The sequence below is a fragment of the Myxine glutinosa genome, chromosome 4, assembly GCF_964187855.1.
Source record: "Myxine glutinosa chromosome 4, kmMyxGlut1.1, whole genome shotgun sequence".
In the NCBI taxonomy this organism is placed as follows: Eukaryota; Metazoa; Chordata; class Myxini; order Myxiniformes; family Myxinidae; genus Myxine; species Myxine glutinosa.
Window position 1 is genome coordinate 94,645,969 of NC_136264.1, and position 22,976 is coordinate 94,668,944.

Here is a 22,976-nt window from a genome sequence, read left to right on the forward strand (position 1 = left end):
ATACACAAACTGACACACACACATACACACACAAACTGACATGTACACACACAAACTGACACACACACACACACACACACACACACACACACACACACACACACAAACTGACACGCACACACATACATACACACACAAACTGACACGCACACACATACATACACAAACTGACACGCACACACATACATACACAAACTGACACACACACACATACATACACACACAAACTGACACGCACACACATACACACACAAACTGACACGCACACACATACACACACAAACTGACACGCACACACACAAACTGACATGCACACACATACATACACAAACTGAGACGCACACACACACAAACTGACATGCACACACAAACTGACACGCACACACATACATACACAAACTGACATGCACACACACAAACTGACACACACATACATACACAAACTGACACGCACACACACAAACTGACATGCACACACATACATACACAAACTGAGACGCACACACACACAAACTGACACGCACACACAAACTGACACGCACACACATACATACACAAACTGACATGCACACACACAAACTGACACACACATACATACACAAACTGACATGCACACACACAAACTGACACACACATACATACACAAACTGATACACATGCAGATACACACACACACACAAAAACATAAACTGACATACACACACACACAAACTGACACACACACACACACAAACTGACACACAATCATAAACTGACACACACACACACACAAACTGACACACACAATTTTGGTGCACGAGGAGCCCATTCAACCTCTCAAAGGCTGTGCTCTACCAATCTAGGTGTATGATCACCCATCCAAAAACAAGGTACCAACCACCATAAGTCAATATCCCCACGTGGAGCACAGCGGTTGTTTGTCCGCGCTCTGCTCTTTTTAAGTGTTGAGCGTCAAACTAGTGCCATTTTGAAAGTCTTTGCCACGACTCGGCCGGGGTTCGAACCGCCGACCTCCCAAGCTCTCGACGATCGCTGTATCCATGACGTCACCGAGCCTATTGATCTCACCTTTCCGCGAGGTAACCGACCTGAGCCGTCTGCATCACACATCCAATGATACGTACAAGAGGAGGCCATTTATCCCGTGATGCCTGCGCTCTCGGCGCCACTCGTTGAAGGACGAATTAATGACTGGGTTTACCAATTGGAATGAATACAAACCACGATACGAAATGACTAGTTATTTAGTTAGCCTCGGTTGCCTCGGCAGGGACTCCAAAGTAGCTGTGGTCGTAGCTCGTGACGGACAAACAGTACACGTGCGCCAGTCTCGGTGCACGACGAGCACGTGGCGTTTTGCGCGCGGCGGCAGGGCCTGGTGGGAGGCCGGGAAAGTGGGCTTTAAAGGGTTAGTTAGTGACTACCGGCGACTTAGTTATACTAGTAACAATAGTATCGGCGTTAATCGATTGATTTTAATGAATAATACCGAATAAGTTGAGCGTATCATGCGTTTGGTGCCGGAGTGCGTTCACATCGACCACGGTGCTGCGCGTCTCGAAGACCCTCGATCGGCTCGACCCGGCTTCCTCCGGTTCCAGAGACCCTCTCGTCCGGCCACCGACCGCCTGGGTCCTCCGACCCTCGCCCTGGCCCCTGGCGGGCTCGCTCGAGCGCTCCCCGCCTCCTGCGTGGCCTCCGAGCGTGCAGAGGCGGCGCCTCCGCTACGGGTTCGCCCTTGCTCGCCATCGGGACGCACCGCGGGGCCCCTGGTAGGTGCGGGGGCCTTATGTCTGTGGATGCGCGATGTGGAAGTGCGTAGGGATTATGGATTGTAACCGGGCGCAGCTGCGCGCTCCCTTGAACTCGCTGCTCATTTCGGCTATGGCCGCCTCTCTGGGTGGTGCGCAAACGTTGTCTGCGCCTCGGGCCGCGGCCCACCCTTTCCTCCCTTGATCCTTCACTCCCTCCCGTCATTCCCTCTTCCCGACCGCACGTTTTCACCTCGTTTTCTCGCTCCCCTTTAAACCAAAGGACCAATAAGTACTGCGCGATTTGAGCAGGGCGATGCGCGGGAGGCGCCAACTGTGCGCACAGCCCGTGGCCCAAGAGCGCAGGTGGACATCGGGCCGAGACGGGAGGGAGAGGGAGGGTTAGTGAGGGACCTGGAGTCGGGGTCGGACCTGAAGCCCCAAAATGGTGCGCTCGAACCTGTGTGCGCAGCCTGCGGGTCCTGTCTCGGTGTGCGCCCCTTACCCCACACCCCCGACATTTCCTTCTTCCTCGTATCGTAGCTCTGAAAATGGCGACGATTTTTTTTTCCTTTCTAGGGTGTCCACTGCGTGAGGCCGCCAAGGCAGAACCGGGGCCGAGGGCGGAGGGGTGGGAGGGAGTTGTGCGAGCGATACGCTCGGAGGAGGATGGAGGTTACTGAGAGTTTGCGACGAGGGCGCAGAGGAAATGGGGCCGCCAGGAGGGTCTGCGCACTTGGAGGATAGCCGGCTCCGGGCGCACGGCGCACGTGATGCTTTCGGGGCACGGCCGAGGCACAAGGCGGGCGTGGAGGGCACGGGTAGCGAACCCCCGAGGGCTCGTTTGCGCATCGCCGCGCTGTGCTTAGAGGGACGGGGTGAACAAGGTGGACCCCGCGACGAAGCGACCAAGGACCAGGGAGAGGAGGGACGTGTGCACTTCCTCTAAGTAAAGGGAGCGGGCCCCGCGAGTCGGCCGAGTCGCATCTTGTTTTTCCGACTCGGGTGGGGTTGGGGGGTGCGCGTGTCGATAGGGGGGCTTGGCCGCGCGCTTTACCCGTCCCATGGTAACGCCCTGTGCAGATCAGGGGTCGCACGGCGCGCGAGCTCGCTAATCTCCCCCGGAGAGGGGCCCGGCCCAGTCCGGTGAGGGCGCACAGCGAGTCACGTTCTCGGTTCGGGAATACGGAAGTGTTTCAAAGAGGAACGGAGTTTGCAGAGAGACGGACGGAGACCGAGCGACCGCCGGCGGCGCTCACGTCCCGCGCTTTCCTGTGGGTCCAGTATCCACATCCCGATAAAGGACACAACGAAATGTTTCCCGATAAGCCGTCGCGTCCTGGCACGGCTCGTTCCGAAAAGCACCACGACACGTTTTGTACAACAACAATTAACAACAACAACAACAATTAACAACAACAACAATAATAATAATAATGATAATCCTTTTAAATATTTTCTTTTTGTCAGAATTATTGGACTTTAACCATCACTGTTGTCAACAAATGTTTAAAAGCCTCTAATTAATTGTTTGTACAAAAGGCGGTGATTTCAAACAAATTGTCCCAATATTACTCATGTCGTTATTACTGCAAAATAAACTTTCTACCACAACGTCGATCCCGCTCTTTTAGTTTAACCCATGGCTGCCTCGAGGATCACGGTGTGGTGTCAGGAAAGCAACTACGTGCATCCCTCGTGCACACCCTCCCACGTGCACACTCTCCCTCGTTCTCACTCTCCCACATGCACACTCTCCCACATGCACACCCTCCCACATGCACACGCCCGCATGACACTCTCCCTTGTGCACAATCTCCAAAACACACTCTCCCACATGCACACTCTCCCACATGCACACTCTCCCACATGCACACTCTCCCACATGCAGACTCTCCCTCGTGCACACTCTCCCACATGCACACTCTCCCACATGCACACACGCCCGCATGACACTCTCCCTTGTGCAAAATCTCCAATACACACTCTCCCACATGCACACTCTCCCACATGCACACTCTCCCACATGCACACTCTCCCACATGCAGACTCTCCCTCGTGCACACTCTCCCACATGCACACTCTCCCACATGCACACACGCCCGCATGACACTCTCCCTTGTGCACAATCTCCAATACACACTCTCCCACATGCACACTCTCCCACATGCACACTCTCCCACATGCACACTCTCCCATGTGCACACTCTCCCACATGCACACTCTCCCTTGTTCTCACTCTCCCTCATTCTCACTCTCCCACATGCACACTCTCCCATATGTACACTCTCCCACGTGCACACTCTCCAATACACACACTCTCCCACATGCACACTCTCCCTTGTGTACACTCGCCCATACACACACTTCCCACATGCACACGCTCCTACGTGCACACTCTCCCACGTGGACACTCTCCCACATGCACACTCTCCCACATGCACACTCTCCCACATGCACACTCTCCAATACACACACTCTCTCACATGCACACTCTCCCACATGCACACTCTCCCTCATGCACACTCCAATACACACACTCTCCCACATGCACATTCTCCCTTGTGCACACTCTCCAATACACACACTCTCCCACATGCACACTCTCCCACATGCACACTCTCCCATACACACACTCTCCCACATGCACACTCTCCAATACACACACTCTCCAATACACACACTCTCCCACATGCACACTCTCCCACATGCACACTCCCGCATGACACTCTCCCTCGTGCACACTCTCCCACATGCACACGCTCTCACATGCACACGCCCACATGACACTCTCCCTCGTGCACACTCCCACATGCTCACTCCCGCATGACACTCTCCCTCTTGCACACTCTCCAATACACACACTCTCCCACGTGCATACTCTCCCTCGTTCTCACTCTCCCACATGCACACTCTCCCACATACACACTCTCCCACATGCACATTCTCCCTCGTTCTCACTCTCCCACATGCACACTCTCCCACATGCACACTCTCCCACATGCACACTCTCCCTCATTCTCACTCTCCCTCGTTCTCACTCTCCCACATGCACACTCTCCCACATACACACTCTCCCACATGCCAACTCTTCCTTATTCTCACTCTCCCACATGCACACTCTCGCATGACACTCTCCCTCGTACACACATTCCAACACACACACTCTCCCTCGTGCACACTCTCCAGTACACACACTCTCCCACGTGCACATTCTCCCTCATGCACACTCGCCCTTGTTCTTACTCTCCCACATGCACACTCTCCAATACACACACTCTCCCACATGCACACTCTCCCACGTGCACACTCTCCCTCATGCACACTCGCCCTTGTTCTTACTCTCCCACATGACACTCTCCCGCATGCACACTCTCCAATACACACACTCTCCCACGTGCACACTCTCCCTCATGCACACTCTCCAATACACACACTCTCCCACGTGCACACTCTCCCTCGTTCTCACTCTCCCACATGCACACTCTCCCACATGCACACTCTTCCTTGTTCTCACTCTCCCACATGCACTCTCTCTCGTGCACACTCTCCCAAATGCACACTCCCGCATGACACTCTCCCTTGTGCACACACTCCAATACACACACTCTCCCACATGCACACTCTTCCTCGTTCTCACTCTCCCACATGCACACTCTCTCTCTCGTGCACACTCTCCCAAATGCACACTCCCACATGACACTCTCCCTCGTGCGCACACTCCAATACATACACTCTCCCACATGCACACTCTCATTTGAGCACACTCTCCAATGCACACACTCTCCCATGTGCACACTCTCCCTCGGCCCAAGTCCCTTCCCTCATAAGAATAGCATGTGCATGAAACAACACCAAGCATGTGGACTTTAAAATCACCTTCGAGTAATCTGCACCCGTGAGGCCGAGAATCCGAGATGAACGATTTTAAACCCACAGTTGGCTCATCTTAAACACCATTTGGGGTTCCATCTGAAATAGACCCCTTCCCTCTGGGGGGCAATCCTTAAACTGCATACTCTTTCTTTCCTTTCCTCTTTTAACTTTACATTCTCATTTGTTATCTCCATTCCTTTAAGGTCTCTTATGTTTATTTATCTTTCTTTTTCCACATTCGTTCTTGTGCACGAGACTAAGAGTTTCTACTTCACCGATATAATTTAATATAGCGTACTCCACTGATACAAACCTTGGTTGTTGGCCTGGTATACATTGGACATATTTCAGTTGTTTGTCTACGTTGGACGTGGTTGTTGGCCTGGTATACATTGGACATATTTCAGTTGTTTGTCTACATTGGACGTGGTTGTTGGCCTGGTCTACGTTGGACTTGTTTCAGTTGTTTGTCTACGTTGGACGTGGTTGTTGGCCTGGTGTATGTTGGACTTGTTTCAGTTGTTTGTCTACGTTGGACGTGGTTGTTGGCCTGGTCTACGTTGGACTTGTTTCAGTTGTTTGTCTACGTTGGACTTGGTTGTTGGCCTGGTCTATGTTGGACTTGTTTCAATTGTTTGTCTACGTTGGACGTGGTTGTTGGCCTGGTCTACGTTGGACTTGTTTCAGTTGTTTGTCTACATTGGACGTGGTTGTTGGCCTGGTCTATGTTGGACTTGTTTCAATTGTTTGTCTACGTTGGACGTGGTTGTTGGCCTGGTCTACGTTGGACTTGTTTCAGTTGTTTGTCTACGTTGGACGTGGTTGTTGGCCTGGTCTACGTTGGACTTGTTTCAGTTGTTTGTCTACATTGGACGTGGTTGTTGGCCTGGTCTATGTTGGACTTGTTTCAGTTGTTTGTCTACGTTGGACGTGGTTGTTGGCCTGGTCTACGTTGGACTTGTTTCAGTTGTTTGTCTACGTTGGACATGGTTGTTGGCCTGGTGTGCGTCGGACTTGTTTCAGTTGTTTGTCTACGTTGGACGTGGTTGTTGGCCTGGTATACATTAGACATGTTTCAGTTGTTTGTCTACGTTGGACGTGGATGTTGGCCTGGTCTGCATCGGACTTGTTTCAGTTGTTTGTCTACGTTGGACGTGGATGTTGGCCTGGTCTACGTTGGACTTGTTTCAGTTGTTTGTCTACGTTGGACTTGTTTCAGTTGTTTGTCTACGTTGGACTTGTTTCAATTGTTTGTCTACGTTGGACGTGGTTGTTGGCTTGGTCTGCGTCGGACTTGTTTCAGTTGTTTGTCTACGTTGGACGTGGTTGTTGGCCTGGTCTACGTTGGACTTGTTTCAGTTGTTTGTCTACGTTGGACTTGGTTGTTGGCCTGGTCTACGTTGGACTTGTTTCAGTTGTTTGTCTACGTTGGACTTGGTTGTTGGCATGGTCTATGTTGGACTTGTTTCAGTTGTTTGTCTACGTTGGACGTGGTTGTTGGCCTGGTCTACGTTGGACTTGTTTCAGTTGTTTGTCTACGTTGGACGTGGTTGTTGGCCTGGTCTACGTTGGACTTGTTTCAGTTGTTTGTCTACGTTGGACTTGGTTGTTGGCCTGGTCTACGTTGGACTTGTTTCAGTTGTTTGTCTACGTTGGACCTGGTTGTTAGCCTGGTCTACGTTAGACCTGTTTCAGTTGTTTGTCTACGTTGGACGTGGTTGTTGGCCTGGTATACATTAGACATGTTTCAGTTGTTTGTCTACGTTGGACGTGGATGTTGGCCTGGTATACATTAGACTTGTTTCAGTTGTTTGTCTACGTTAGACTTGATTTTTGGCCTGGTCTACGTTAGACCTGTTTCAGTTGTTTGTCTATTTCGTAATGATGAACTGCTTTGTGTAAATCTCTACTGCGTATTAACGTCCATTGTGTGAGATTGAGTTTTTATTTAAAGGTTTCTTCTTCGGTGGTTCCAAGATATGGATGCGGTGTTTTGGAGCAGCTTGTCGTATTGAAAGACCGGCCCTGGTAAGACAGCCGAGAGGCCTTCGAGCGATCCCATCCTAGTTTGAACCTTGACCCGGCTATAAACCGTCCTCTTGGTGTTTCTCGTGCAGGCCGAGGCGTCGATGTGCCCGCCGGCCGCTTGGGGGACGTTAAGCCGCAGGACCCGGCTTCCAGCACCCGTCGTCGGTGGACGTTAAATATCCCACAGTGTCTTTCGAGAAGACTAGGCGAGTTATCGCCGGCACCCTCAACGAATGACAGATTCCTCAACCCCAAGTCGAACGTCAGGCCTGGCCAGCCGGTTCAGGAAATACTTGTGCCAAAAGGATTCCTCGACTGACAACACAAGAAGTTGAAAATAATTGGGCCTCTTAAAAGTTGCAGCAGTAATATATTTTTCCTAAAGACTGAGAAATGACAGAATATCTTCCAAGAAAGCGAGGACCATCGTTTTATCGGTTTTTGCAATCGTTGTGTTGGTCTTGCAAGCCAAGATCAGGTGTCGTCAAATTCTGTAAGTGGCCAAGCAAGGTAAATTAGGCCTTATGATTGTTGTACAATCAGATTTGTCAGATTTTGCCAACGAGTGGATTCTTGCTCTTCGTGTTGAAAATTGTTTGCGTTGAGGTGAACGGTCTTTGAATACACCACCGATGGCAGGTCTAAAGCAGGTGTTGGTTGCATCGGCTCGCGCTTTCCTGCAGCCATTGTGCCCATCATTGACACCCAGAGCCGAATCTTGTGGAAAAACTTTTTTTGCCTCTTTTTCTAGGTTCGGATCTCGGTGTTTCTTCAAACTGCCACCCCATGTTTTGAAAGCAGGGCGATGCGTCGATGTGGGCACCGGCAGTCGGATGGACGTTAAGCAGGAGGACCCCTCTGCCAGGCCCGGTTGTTCGTGGACATTAAAGATCCCTCGGTGTCTTTCGTGAAGAGTGGGCGAGTTGCCGCCGATACCCTGAACGACTTCCTAGTTCCTGCCCAAACTCTCTCGCCAACCTGCACTCGACAAGCGTGGCGAGCATCCCAGTACCCCCAACGTGAGTTGACGGAGGCCTTCGTCCCGTAGATTGACCATTACTTTTGACTGGTGGTCTTCGGTACTTGCCTGTGTAGCTCTTACCCTTTTTAATTGAGCACTTGGCCTATTGCAGAATTGTACTTCAAAATAATTGTGGGATAACTTGTGCGTGTACAGTGGCATTGCTGGGTTATTGTAACAGCAGGCATTCTGGCTCCTTTCCAAGCTGTAGATCATGTTGGGGATGGTACATTAAGGAAAATATTGTGATCTCTCAGTTGGTAAAGCCAGTGCACCGGTGAAACATTACCATCTGGAGACGAATTGTGTTAATATCACTCCGATGTGACTTTTGAAATCGCTAAAAAAAGGCATTCTGTTGAAGAGATGGGCAGATTTTACATTACAGATTTATTGTTTCGCCATCGGTCTTGCATCATAGAGGTCTTGGGTCTGAATTCAGAAAGGTTTGTTGAAGTGCAGTGAAGAACCACCTTTAGAGGCCATTTTTTCCTGCAGAGCGGGGGTTGGCCTTTTTCGAGCACCGTGGTCCCCTTTTTTGAGGCAATGTTTTATGGCCGGATGCCCTTCCTGCCGCCAACCCTGTTAGGCGCCTCTTGCGACACACAGGGAATTACCAGTGAACTGGTACTCGATTTGCCGACCTCGGAAGGATGACAGGCTGAGTCAACCCCCCTGGCGTTAATTCAGCGATAGACTGGGATTCAAACCCAGGAACGTAGGATCCCAAGCCGGCACCCTAACCGCTAAGCCAACACCAGGCTTGAAGTGTAGGATCATGGGTAATAGTGAGGACGCAAGCAGATGCACAAACTTGGCACATCCTGCGTTTTGAGTTTGTTTGTGGTTTTTTTTTCTAATCACAGTGATCAATCCGACCTTTACGTCACACACTGACCTCGTGAGAAATTGTCGAAAACATTCACTTTGACTTATCCACCAGCTCACGCCAATATGCCAGCCATTTGCACTTAACAGCACCGATTCTTTTATTTTGCCATCGGGGAGAAAGCCTATTGCTCGGGCTGGAAGGATAGCTCAGAGGTATGTGCACTTGCCTACGAGCTGTGCAGCTTGGGTTGGAATCTCGACCCAGCAATAAAGTGTCACCCTGGTGTTGCGCGCGCAGGGTGAGGCGTCGACGTGTGCGCCGGCTATCGGAAGGATGTGAAGGCAGAGAGCCCGTTTGCCAGCACTGGTTATTCGTGGACGGTAACGATCGCACGGTGTCTTACTCGAAGGGTTTCTTGGAGAGAGGTAGCGCCGGCACCCTGAAGAAATTACAAATTCTAGCCACCTTCGGTCAAACGTCAGGCCTAGCCAGTGAGTTGTGGAAAGACTTAGGCCAAAAAAGCATTCCCCTGCCAAACCCACAAGAGGGTCGGCCATAATTGGGCTCAATAAAGAAGCAGTAACAGAAAAGCATATAGTTAACACGCTGTCACAGACTGTTGTCCTCCAATGTACAAACTGTTTCTCTGTGGATGCACAGGCCGATGTTAACACATTTTGTGGATCTAACGATTACATTAGGATTGAAACTTGTTATGATGCAGCGCCATGAGGAGAGCGTATGGCATTGCGTCCTTTGAATGACAAATTACTTCGAGATGGCTGTCCCTTCTGCGTTCACGTGATGGACCGCGCAGGGTATCCTTTGAAGAGAGGAGGCTATTGCTTGCTGGTGCCCTTGCCAATATTACTTAGTGCCTTATTTGTTGAGGACCACTGACTCAGCCGCATAACCACTATAAAGGAAATAATGTAACCAGAAGAAGAAGCAGATTCATTTTCATTCATAACGAGGCAATTATGGTTCCAATAATTTGTTACGTGGGGCATTCAAAATGTTCTAGGAACAAGATACCCGCGATAATCCTAGAAATGCCAACATGAAACAAAACAATCATTATATAAGTACAGTATGTAATTACAAGTATGAAAAATTTTTTTTTTCCATACTAATCACATACTGGGCTGGCAGGGCAGCCGAGACCTAGAGGTGTGTGTCTAGCCTAGGTTTGAATCCAGACCCAGCTATAAACCATCATCTGGGTGTTTCACAGGCACTGTGATTCGTCAATGTGTGTGCCGTCCCTCGGATGGACGTTAAACGGGCGTCCCGTCTGCCGGCATTAGTTGGTGGACGTTAAACGGGCGTCCCGTCTGCCGGCATTTAGTTGGTGGACGTTAAAGATCCCACGGTGAACTTCTTGAAGAATAGGTGAGCTGTTGCCGGCACCATGGACAAATCACAAATTCCTGCCCACTCGGTCAGGTATCCTGCTTCAGCGTGGCGACCTGTGCGGGATTGTAACGCTTGACCAATGAGACCTCCTCGATGGCCTTATGCACCTAATGACACGCAAAAGGAGCAAAACATGTTGTAAAAGAAAGAAAAAAATGTTTGTGCTTCTTGAACCATTTATGAGTGCATGGTCCCTCATCTTCTCCAACACCCCTTCCAGGTGCACATAGACTGTCGGTCGATTGCAAACTGTCTCACCATGTCCTGCCATCACCGTTTATGCTGTGTATCTTTAATTTAGCACATGGGCCCTTCCGGTCCTTAAAAATGGATTTCCTCATGATTCTCCCCCCCCCCCCCCCCCCCTTAATTCTTGCATCGTGATTGAGGTTGGGTTCCCTAAAGATGTGCCATCTTCAGGTTTTTGTAAATTAATTATAAATGAAGATATTATTGCTGTACATGTAAAATGTCACGAGATGCAATCCAATATGAGGCACTGACAGCTTCCACTTCCTCACTTTTACAAGGTAGAGGTAGAAGCTGGAGGTAGAAGTTATTCAGTGAACATTACAACGATTATCCAATCAAAACGTCACCTCACGTATAAGGTATAAAATAATTGTTTTTACCTGTGCCACAGAAGGTGGGCGGAGGTTATGTTTTCACCCCCTGTCTCTATCTGTTTGTTTGTGAGAACGATATCTGGGAAGGTTAAGGACCGATTCGGACGAAATTTGGTGGAGTGGTTTGGGTGCGTGACAAGGACGAAACGATTCGATTTTGGTGAAGATCTGAATATGGATTCGGATACGAGAATTATTTAATTTTTCAAGTGATTCTTCACCATTGAGAGATCGGGTCAATAATGATATATCGAAGGATATCTCAAAACGTTGTGGATGGATTCGGACAAAACTTGGTGGACAGGTTGGGTGTTTGAGCAAGACTAATTGATTCGATTTTGGTGAAGATCCGGATCGGGATACTAGAAATTTTTTAAAAAAAATTGTGATTCTTCACCGTTGAGAGATTGGCCAAAACAATGTATAGCAGGATATCTCAAAACGTTTTGGACAGATTATGACAAACCTTGGTGGATGAGTTGGGTAAGTGACAAGGACAAGCCGATTAGGTTTTGGTGCAGGTCCGGATGCAGATCCGGCCTATCAGTGGGATAGAAAACGTAAACTGTTAAGTCTGGCGGAAGTATGCACTCTACCAAGTGCAGTTCTAGTTCATTTATTCATTCACTCCTTTTGTTTGCAGCCTGAAGCTGCTGGTTGCATCATTGCTGGGAGCTGAGCTGTGCCACTGATGCACAGGAGTATGCCAGAGCAGGAATTTCTATTTGGCCAAAGTGCCGTTGAGAGTTCGCCTCCTCTTCGCGAAGGACACCGTGGGATTTTTAACATCCCCAAACCAGTGTCCGCAGAAGGACGTCCAGTTTAACTTCCATCCGAGGGTTGACGGCACATGCGTCGATGCCTCGGCCTGTCTGCGAGACGCCGAGACGACACTTTACAGCCTGGTCAAGATTCAAACACAGGACAGACGGCTCGGAGGAAAGTGCGTGGAGACATTACCGAAAGCAGACCGAATCTCTTCTCGATTTCTGTTTTTCATGGCCGCAGCATGGAAGGCTTTTTCTTTTTCCAAATTGCACTTTTTATTCAATACGAAAGTTGTGTGCGGCTCGACGAGATCGTCGTGTGTCATGACCCTGCACAAATGTTGAACTCCACCTCCCAGACTCGAGCCTGTGACATCGCCATTTGGCAGATGGTTATCACAAATGTGTCCTGTAGATACAACTCGTCTCTTGGAAGTCCGTTCACTACCTCGCCTCGATAACGATACGCTAAATTGCGAGTAAAAATTTTAACACGAATGACAGATCCTGCTTAACTTTGTTTTGTGGTACACGACATGGGATGTGGGATCAAATCATCATATTTTTTTTCACCCATCGAGGCGATGATGGAAACGCCGCTAAGTCTCCATCTGTCTACTGCAGTCATGTGATCCCCAATGTAGGATACTTAACACCTGGCACACGATGCCTACGCAATCCCGGAGGAAGACCACTCTGTGGTGGAAATGTCGGATGTGAGCCTTGCCTGCTGGGCAACTTAACTACCTGGTGGTGCCTTAACTTTTGAATATTTTAACTGGCATACAATATTCTGCTCCTTTACTTTATTTTGCACTTGCAACACCACTCCGAGACATTGGCTTGTTGCTTCAAGCCTACAGATAATGACCCTATCGCTGCTTCTCGCTGCATTTTGTGCCTTTGTGCACATTGTACTAGTTCTGGGCTGAGATGATTGTCTCGAGATATGCACCCCTCACCTCGAAGCCATCTAGCCTGGGTTGCAATCCCAACTCAGTTATAAACTGTCGTCCCGGTGTTTCACAGGCATGTGTGTGCTGTCCCCTGGATTGACGTTAGACTGGGCATCCCGTCTGCCAAAGATACCACGGTGTCTTTTGTGAAGAGTAGGCGAGCTATCGCCAGCATCATGAACAGATTCCAAATTCTTGCCCTTCCTTCCTGCGTCGGAGTGGTGACCTGAGCAGGATTGTAGCCGAGCACCTGCTTTGGCAGCACCAATGCACTGCATCGAGGGCATGGTACACGACAATCATGAACTTGGTTATACTGTTTGAAAGGGTGCGGCGGGTGGGGCAGGTGGGAGGAACATGCGGTGGAGGGAGTGAAGGGCTTATTGTCCCTCCTTTCTTTTCTGTCAATGGAATCTTGCCACACATTACTATAACTATTATCATTATCATCATCAATATTGTTAATGGTTCAGTTGTGATGAAGGACATGATATAATCAGCATATGGCTGATCAGTAGTTCTTGCAAGGAGTGTGACAATGTCACTGATGCAGTAACCCCGATAGGTTATAGCAGAAATTTGGAATTTGGTCAGGGTGCTGGTAATAACTCGCCTATACACTTAGCGAAGGACACTGTGAGATTTTTAACGTCCACCAACTAATGCTGGAAGACGGAATGCCCACTTAAATGTCTACGTGAGGGATGGCACGCACATTCATGAATCACCATGCCTGCGGAACATCAGGAATGCAGTTTATAGTTGGGTTGGGATTCAAACCCAGACCAGACACCCAGATCAGATCAGAGAGAGAGAGGAGGAGAGGTCAGAGGTGTCTGTAGCTCCTTGTGCTATTCTGGCAGCCCTATGATATGACTGATATAAAATGAATACTTCGTTCTATGACTTAATAAATGCAAATGCTTGACATAAATAACAAAAAAAAATACTTTAAAGGTCTTTAATTGCATGGATTTTTACATAATCCTAATCTTATAATTATTATTATATTATTATTATTATTATTATTATTATTATTATTATTAATATAGCAGACGGTATTAACATACTTAGGCTCTTGTTCATACCTTTAGGCTCTTGAATGGACCTGTTAGGTGGTTTCACCTAATTTTTGAGCAAACGTGATTTGGTTCTTTCAGTTTCACAAGCAATAATGCATGTTGAGCTTGGTTATTTAAAATATATATATATTAACAAGTTTGATGCTCATGGAAGAGCAAGGTGAGGGGGATACAAGAACAGACAGTTGGACGTAATTAGCAACGGAATGAAGTAACAGGAAAATGAGTGAGAGAGAGATAGATAGATAGAGAGAGAGATAGATCGATAGAGAGAGAGATAGATCGATAGAGAGATAGAGAGAGATAGAGAGAGAGAGAGAGAAGGGGATGAAACACAACAACCTGCACGTTTTGAGGGTTGTTAGGTAAAGTTGATGGGGGGTGACGGGAGATTGTGGTGCAGCCCCTGCTCAAGGCTTGTACGGAAGAGTCGGATAATACAGCCTATGGAATGCGGTTCCACAGATGGGCGAACAGAGGAACAATTCAAATGAGTGGAGGTGTACACTGTACAGTGAATGAGGTGCCTTTTTTTTTGGTGTTTAATAAGGTGGTGGTTATTGGAACAACAGGTGCATCCTAGAATAGCTAGTCGGGGACTGGAAGGCTGAGATGGCAGAGGGAGCGAGACTGGAAGGCTGAGATGGCAGAGGGAGCGAGACTGGAAGGCTGAGATAGCAGATGGAACGAGACTAGAATAGAGGTTATTCATTAAAAAAAGAGGACCATGGGACCTGAAGCTCACCTGGATCAGGCGGAACAGTCATGACATCATAAAACATTGGAATTTTGTTCATGTGCAGAATTTGGCCACGGGATTGGTTGAATGGAAGCCCTCTCGATGCTGATTACAGCGATACATGTTTACAGGTTTTTACAGGTTACAGGTCATGTTTTTGGCTGAGGGCTTGGCTGTGCCGCTGATGCAACGACCCCTGGAGGTTAGGGCAGGAATTGTTTAGCATTTTAGGCCTGATTTCAACCTGTAATTAGTGCAGATTTTTATGCGGTTAATACACCTTTATTCGGCATCAGATATGAAGCTTGTGTCCCCGTTTCATCAAAACCATGTGTTTGGTTCAAGCGATAATGACTGAAGTGTTTACAGACTCACTCACTCACTGACTGACTGACTGACTTACGGACACTGCTCGATCCCATAAGTTCACCGGACTAAAGTACAGGTGAGCTAAAAACAGGCCATGATCTGCTTGTGAGGTGAGGGCAACAGACCTCATGCTTCGGCCTCATCAAAATAAATTCCAATAATGTTGAGAGCTTTGAAATTCACAGAATCCAGAAAATATGCTGGAGTGCTGACCCATAGAGGAGAGCAGTACTCCATTGAGCTTTTACAAGTAGTCACTGAAATGTTCTCTGTTAAAATATGAGTGCAGGAAAATGTTGTAGAGAAAAATGTTTCGCATCTTAAATTATGAATCCGAAGTAGATTCTTATTTGGCTTGTGGAAATGTTTATTTATACTGATTGTATTTGATTAGATATTAATTGGATGAGTTGAGACAAAGAAGAGAAGTCTTGTGAGAGAGGTGCGCTTCATTGGCTGATCAGACTAACACCTGGAGTTCCATACTTAACGGGATGGCATTACTCACTTTGCTTGTTGCACCATGTCGACTTTCCATTGCGGCTCTGTCTTCACATGTACACAATGCAGTCTTGTTCGTTTGTTTTTTGCAGTTTTCGGCATTTCGATTTGAAGACTGGGTCCACCTGTTATTGTTCTCATCTAAACCCCTGGCTCATGATGCAGGTGAACCCAGGTTACATACTATACCATATATATGTCCATCGTTTGTTATTGTCCTTGTAATTCTTGTAAAGGTACCGATGTCTTTGTACTGTACTGATTAATGCACGAGCTCCTTTGGGAGCCTTGGATCACTTTTAAATAAATAAATAAACAAATAAAAGGAATGCCAACAGAAGTTCCCTTTTCTTTCCCCACCCAGTACCCTTTGCACCAGCGAATATGAGCTTAGCCTTTCGCACCAAGGCCACTTGTAGCTAAACAAGACAGAATTTTTGATCGGTTAGCCTTCATTGTTACTGCAAAGCAATACCAAAGATCATTCTCACTTTATAATGAAGCATATAAACCCAGGAAAAGGATTTTCATGTCTATGGTGGAAGCTCGAGAAAAAGCGACACAATATACTTTTCTCCTTTTACGGGCACTTGTGAGGAACTAAAGCAGACATTTATCAGACAAATAATGTGGAGGAGAAAGGTCACCGAAACTTGCTCCGACACAACATGACATTGAATAGCTGGAGGGAAAAGCGGGACTCGACTGGAACAGGAAGGTGATTCCACACCATGGAGAACAAGGAATGTGGGAAAGTTCAGGAGAAAAAGAAGGAGCGGTGCTGGAGGGACACGAAGGCCGATAGAGAAAGGTGGAGAAAGATGCCTCTTCTGCATAACCATCTCAGTCCTGGTTGTATGTTAAGCATGCTACATGTCTGTAAATAGAGCGCTCTCTTGCTGATTGTATAGCGAGAAATTTTAAATTTGGCTCAAATTTTATTTTCTTCACAAGATTAACCACTATGGTGTGCCTCATGCAAAGCTTTCATGTTGACAAGGCTTCTACCAACTACTTCCATGAGCCACCACACTCAGGTTCTAAACCTAAATATGAAAACAAAATCGAATTCTTACAAATTGCCCAAAACTGTCATCGGGATGTAGTGCGAGCACGGTACGTAGTCCCTCAGTGATGTGCATGTTGAATGTGACCAAAATGAATAAGATATTGTACGTCTGGAGGCGGAAAGATGGGGATATGCCACAGGCATAATGAGCCAAATGGCCTCTGAGGTGTATTTTCTTCCATCGCTTTGTAAATGTAAAGTTGCTTTGTTTTTATTTATTTTAAAGTTAAAAATTCTTGTTCTTTTGACTTGCACTTCATTTTCAGATACAAGGCCAACTGATAAATCCGCCAAGTTGTTAATGTTAAAGAAAATCATCATGCCACGTTTACACGCAATGTTTTATTATGATTGCTGTGGCCCAGAAATGCAAAATGGGTTCATCGTTTCTGCAATCGTATTGTCAACCCCAAATGGGTTATTCTCTGACGTCGAAACGTGGTGCTCAATGATATTCTCTGTGTGAAGCTTGGACAAGAGGTGTGGAAGTCTGTGATAATGTGACTTTATATGGGGATCGCTGATATTGTGGACATGGTGCTTGCTGAGAAATGCCGTAAATGCAGATTTCTCTGGCAGACAGAGCTCGAGAAACAAGTGATGCCAAGTGTGGAAGAGCAGCAAGAGGGCGATCCAACAGTTGATTCGACCGCGGAAGCAGCAGAGGCTGCGAGAAGGTGGAAGGCAAGACATGAATCCTCGAGTTGTTTGCTTGACAAGGAGAGTCAGACTGAAAGCAGGTTTTACCATTGCTGCGCATCTGGTGAGATCCTCTTGATTTCAGTGTAACTGTTTGAGTCTGCCTTCATTTTGGCTGTATGACTATTTTGAAGGATTAACAGAGATCGACTGAATTGTACCAGTCTATTGTTTTGTAATTTTTGCCTTTTCAGGGGTTTTAGCAACCAAATCCATTGCATCATTTCTGTTTCTCCAGATCATTATTTGCTCCACTGAAATAATTTGAGAGATTAAACTGTCACGCCAGTGCTGGTGATAAGACGAATGCCTGGCTCACCCGTAAAATTATTACACTTCATCCGTTTCTCTTTACCTACACCACAGATGGTGGATGGAGGTTATATTTTCACCCCTGTCTGTCTGTCTCTCTGTGAGTAGGATATCTCAAAAAAAATTGTGGACAGATTTGGACAAAATTCGGTGGAGAGGTTCAGTGTGTAATAAGGACGAAATGATTAGATTTTGGTAAAGATCCAGATACTGGAATTATTTTAAGTGATTCTTCATCATTGAGCGATGGGGCCAAAAACAATATACAGTATGATATCTCATAAGGTTATGGACAGATTCATACGAAACTTGGTGGAGAGGTTAGGTGTGCGACAAGGAGGAATTGTTTCAATTTTGATGAAGACCGAATCCGGATCTGGATAAGATATTTTTTTAATTTTACAAGTGATTCTTCACCATTGAGAGATAGGGCTAAAACGATCATGATATCATCATATTTGAAAAAGTTGTTGACGAGTTTTGACAAAAAGGATTAGACAGGATTAGAAAAAGTTAAGTGACATGATTAGATTCTGCTTAATGTCGGGATCCAGATCCGGCCTATCAATGGGATACAAAATGTAAACCGTTCAGCCTGGCAGAGGTATGCGCTCTACCGAGTGGCGTTGTAGTTACTTGCGAAAATCGAACATTTTTCAAATGTATTGTTTGGTCGCATGTGTTATTGTCTGTCAGTTTGTTTGTTTGTCAACAGCCTATAGGTCACATTTTACTCCAATCTTCATAAAACCTCACCACCTGGTCATAAGCCAGAAGCCTATTATTTTTGAGGTCCAAAGGTCAAAAAGGTCAACATAGGCCAAAGGTAAACAACTTTTTCAAACTCCTAAAATCCTCATTTTTCATCTGATTGACTTGAAATTTGAAGAGGATTTGCATATCAGCTTACTGAATTCAACCTCCAATTTTTTTTTTTAAGGTCAACATAGGCCACATGTCTAAAATTGGCAATTTTCCACCAATTCACTTGAAATTTGAAGAGGAGTTGCATATTTGGTCATTGACTTCAACCACCAATTATTTTTAAGGTCAACATATGCCAAAAGGTCAACATAGGGCAAAGCTCAATAACTGAGGTGGAATTTGTAAAATCCTCAATTTCATCCAATTGACTTGAAATTTGAAGAGCATTTGAATATTCGGTCACTGAATTCAACCACCAATTATATTGAAGTCAAAAGGTCAACATAGGTCAGATTTCTAAAATTGGCAATTTTCATCTGATTCACTTGAAATGTGAAGAGGATGTGCATATTTGGTAATTTAATTCATTCATCAATTCTATTTTAGGGTCAAACTTGTTTTAGGAATTTCGCAAGTATCGTGCTCTGCACGATGTCTTTCTTGTTTGTTTATGTGTCTGTGTGTCTGTCTGTCTATGAACAGATGTCTCAAAAAGTTGTGGATGGCTTTGGACTAAATTTGGTGGAAACGTTTGGTGTATGACAAGGACAAATTGATTAGATTTTAGTGAAGATCATGATCCAGATATTACAATTATTTCAGTGATTCTTCACCATTGCGATAGGACCAAAAATGATATATAGCAGGATATCTCAAAAAGTTGTGGACAGATTATGACAAAACTTGGGGGATGAGTTGGTTCGGTGACAAGACCAAGCCAATTCGATTTTGCTTCAAGTCTGAATCCAGATCCAAATCCAGATATCAGTGGGATACAAAACATAAACTGTTCAGCCTGGCATAGGGATGCGCTCTACCGAATGCCGTTCTAGTTAAGAAAGTCTTTGTACTGCAAGTGATCCATGTACAAGCTCCTCCATGAAATGTAAAAAAAAAAAAGATTGTTGTTTTAAAATTGTAAGCTTACATCAAACACCCCACCTCTAAGCGGCTGTTTATCTTTGGAGAGTTCTCTTTCCTAATTTCAAACTTTTGTACTGTGTACATTTTGAAGATGGTTTGCAACATTAACATTACAATAAATTGTTGCTCAGACTGAGAGGGTGGAAAAAAAAACGTTGACAAAAAAGAAGAAACTGCTGTTACTCATATATGTACAGTTTTATTTTACCAAATAAAAGCTTGTGCAGATGCATCATGGGAAAGTTAAAATTACCTGGGAAAGATTATTTCACATTGATGTAAGTTGCTTTTGGGATCATATTGCCAGGTATACAGTGAACTGAACATCCCCATAGCAAAGATGTTGCTTACTATAAAGGTGGAGTTGGAGATCAATGACTTTATTGTCAATTTCAGCATTTTTCTCAGAACTCGGTGATCCACCTTTGCTGGAACCACAGCTTAACACGGCAAAGTCTGGAATCACGCAGATTATTGAGTGCTTTCGAACAGGTGAGATCCATCTCCTGAAGGTTTATCAAGATAACAATAGATAACATCTTTACTGGAAAAGTCTGCTTTCATTTTTTTTGTGGGCATGGTCGGGGGAGGGTGTTATTCGTTCCTTCTCAGTTGTGGAGCGGGGACACTGAACAGATAAGATAAGATGTCATCTTCATATTACATATGCCAACATGGCGGAAGTTTCCCCCCATTTCCCCTTCATGTATATCTACACTGTAAGTGAGACGTTTGTGTCTGTCGCCATATTCTCAGAGATGGCCAAACAGATCTTCGTCAAACTTTCAGAGGTTCATTATTGAGTAATTTAATTACTCAATAATGAGTCTTCTCGGCAAATTTTTTTTTTTTAATTTTGAATAAAAAAGTTTTATTTTTATTTTTTGGGGATTAAAAAATAATTCGCTCTATAATGCCTAAGCATCTGTAGCTATGTGATGATTATGATGATGATGATCCCTGACCCCATTACTTAGTGGGTGTATGGACGTGTTTTGGGCCGCACCAAAAAAATAGAAAAAAAAAAAGATTTCTTCAAAATGCAAACAGGATTAGAACAGAAACGGGCAACGCCTGGTACCCCTTCTAGTACCATATACTTGTTTGACGCTAACAGGTTTTGCAACCCTCTTTTTTATTTTAAATTTTCTACCAAGTGCCTCTCAAACACTCGGTGACCTGGAACACCTCAATGAATTTGAAGTCATATCAGACTATGAGGGTTGCACATCGTTATGTTTTGTGAGATGTTCAATGTGCCCGTCGCTCGAAGATGGTTAGTATATTCTGTGCTAATTCTGCTCTAATGGAGGGACTTGTGTTTGGATTGCTATTGTGCAGACAGTAGGTATTGGGCTGTAAAAGCAGTCATCCAAATGAAGTATCTGCAAAATGCCAACGTATTGGGTGTACTTGATAGCTGGAGGTGGGTGGAACTCTGATCAACCATGATGACTTGATTTTGTCTGCTCTATTTATACAAGAAAATTTAGGCAAAGGAGAACGCAATTTGGCCTATCACAGCTGTGTTTTACCCTCATCCCAACAAACTTAACCCATCAGTTTTTACGTATCTTCTCTGTTTTTATCTCTGTTCTTATAATTAACTTAATCTAACTTAACATCTACAGATAGGGAATTTATCCAGAGTACTGGCATACAATAGCCTACTCCTTTCAAGTTACCCGGGATCGTTAACGTCTACACACTGTACCAAAGGCAGATTGGTCAGCCAGCTTTACATTACCATCTGAAGGAGAGCATGCTCAGAGAGAGAGAGATACAGCACTCCATGCCAGCAGTGCATTAAAACAGCAGTTTGTTTTCGGGTGAACTCTGATTCGTTTGTGGATCGAGTGCACATTCAAAAGCTCAATAGTGAGCATGCTAAAAGTAGATCAGGAGTGGGATTCGAACCCACACATATAAGGGAAGCTATAAACTAAATGTAGCACCTTCAAAGGTTTTGCCATCTTGATTTATCTTCAGTTGTCGATTATCCCATTACTGTTAAGAGACAATTTTATTCAATTTATCTCTGCCTTTACAATGCAGTTATTGCCATTAGAGGCCATGTGGTAAAGGGTGGGGATGGGGTGGTTGGTTTCCGGTTTGCATATGTACACATCATGATCAAATAAAAGCTGCATCGTTTATTTCCAAGTTATCTGATAGGATGGTGCGGCGTTAGTAAAATTGGCTTTTTGCTGTCTAGCCTGAATTTGATTCCTTACCTGCCTATAAACTGTCAGGAACGCGAGGCATAGCGTCTTCGTTTATCATCCTTCGGATGGACATTAAGCATGGTGTTCCATCTGCGAGCATTAGTACATTCTAAATGTCCAATGGCTAGTTATCTCCGGCACCCGGAATAAATTAAAAATTCCTGTAATTTCTGGTCGAACTTCAGGTCTGGCCAGCTGGTTCGTGAGATTTGGGGCAAAAACTATCTCTGGCCACCAACATGGTGTGAATAATTAGAAGTAGTCGTTTTATTTCCAGAAAATTTCAACTTAAAATTATATTTTTGCCTTAAAGGTTCTTTTAAATATACTACTGTACTTAGAAGTAAGGGTTGTTGGAGGTGGTACTGAACAAATTCCTTGCTCTTCTTCTATGTGGTACTGCTTTCCAGAGGCTGTGCTATCCCACTCTTCCCTCTAGGGCTTCAAGCAGGGGGTGCACCACCATATCAGGACATCCCCCACACCCAGCGTGGTTGCATACCCAATCCTTAATACCCCCATTAATCGTCTTAACCCAATTCTCCTTATTGCATGTTGCAGTGTTTCTTTGCCGAACATCTCTCCTCTTTTTCTGTTCGTTCATTCCCATGCTTACGTCCAAGTTGCCCCACTGCACTTCTGTCAGTTCACACCCTCCATCACCTTGCCCTTTCATGAGCACCATCCTTGTCGAGAGACAAATGAGTGCTTTTTCAAAACGCATTTTCTCTAAGGTGTTCCAGAAGTTATTCACAGATCAAGAAGGGAAAGATTTTCAAAGGATTTTCTTCGAGTGACAGAGTGAATATAGAAGAATAACATCATGTTCCAGGTCTTATAGCATCTTGTCTCAGGATCA

The 22,976-nt window shown here is 45.7% G+C and overlaps 1 protein-coding gene across 4 annotated transcripts in view; it reads left to right on the forward strand.

Moving 5' to 3' along the window:
• Nucleotides 1–1,682: 1,682 nt before the first annotated feature.
• The window catches only part of LOC137425008 (zinc finger protein 800), a 35,108-nt gene continuing 13,814 nt past the window's right edge, over nt 1,683–22,976 (forward strand). The window contains exons 1-6 of one of the 4 annotated variants that reach the window (XM_068112992.2): nt 2,185–2,199; nt 7,582–7,655; nt 8,457–8,674; nt 16,057–16,129; nt 17,613–17,796; nt 20,289–20,384. In XM_068112992.2, the coding sequence (XP_067969093.2) occupies nt 16,121–16,129; nt 17,613–17,796; nt 20,289–20,384 (289 nt within the window). In that variant the 5' untranslated portion in view covers nt 2,185–2,199; nt 7,582–7,655; nt 8,457–8,674; nt 16,057–16,120. Of the gene's footprint in view, nt 1,773–1,993; nt 2,118–2,184; nt 2,200–7,581; nt 7,656–8,453; nt 8,675–16,056; nt 16,130–17,612; nt 17,797–20,288; nt 20,385–22,976 lie in introns of those variants that run through there. The other 3 variants (XM_068112989.2, XM_068112991.2, XM_068112993.2) reach the window with 3 other exon arrangements.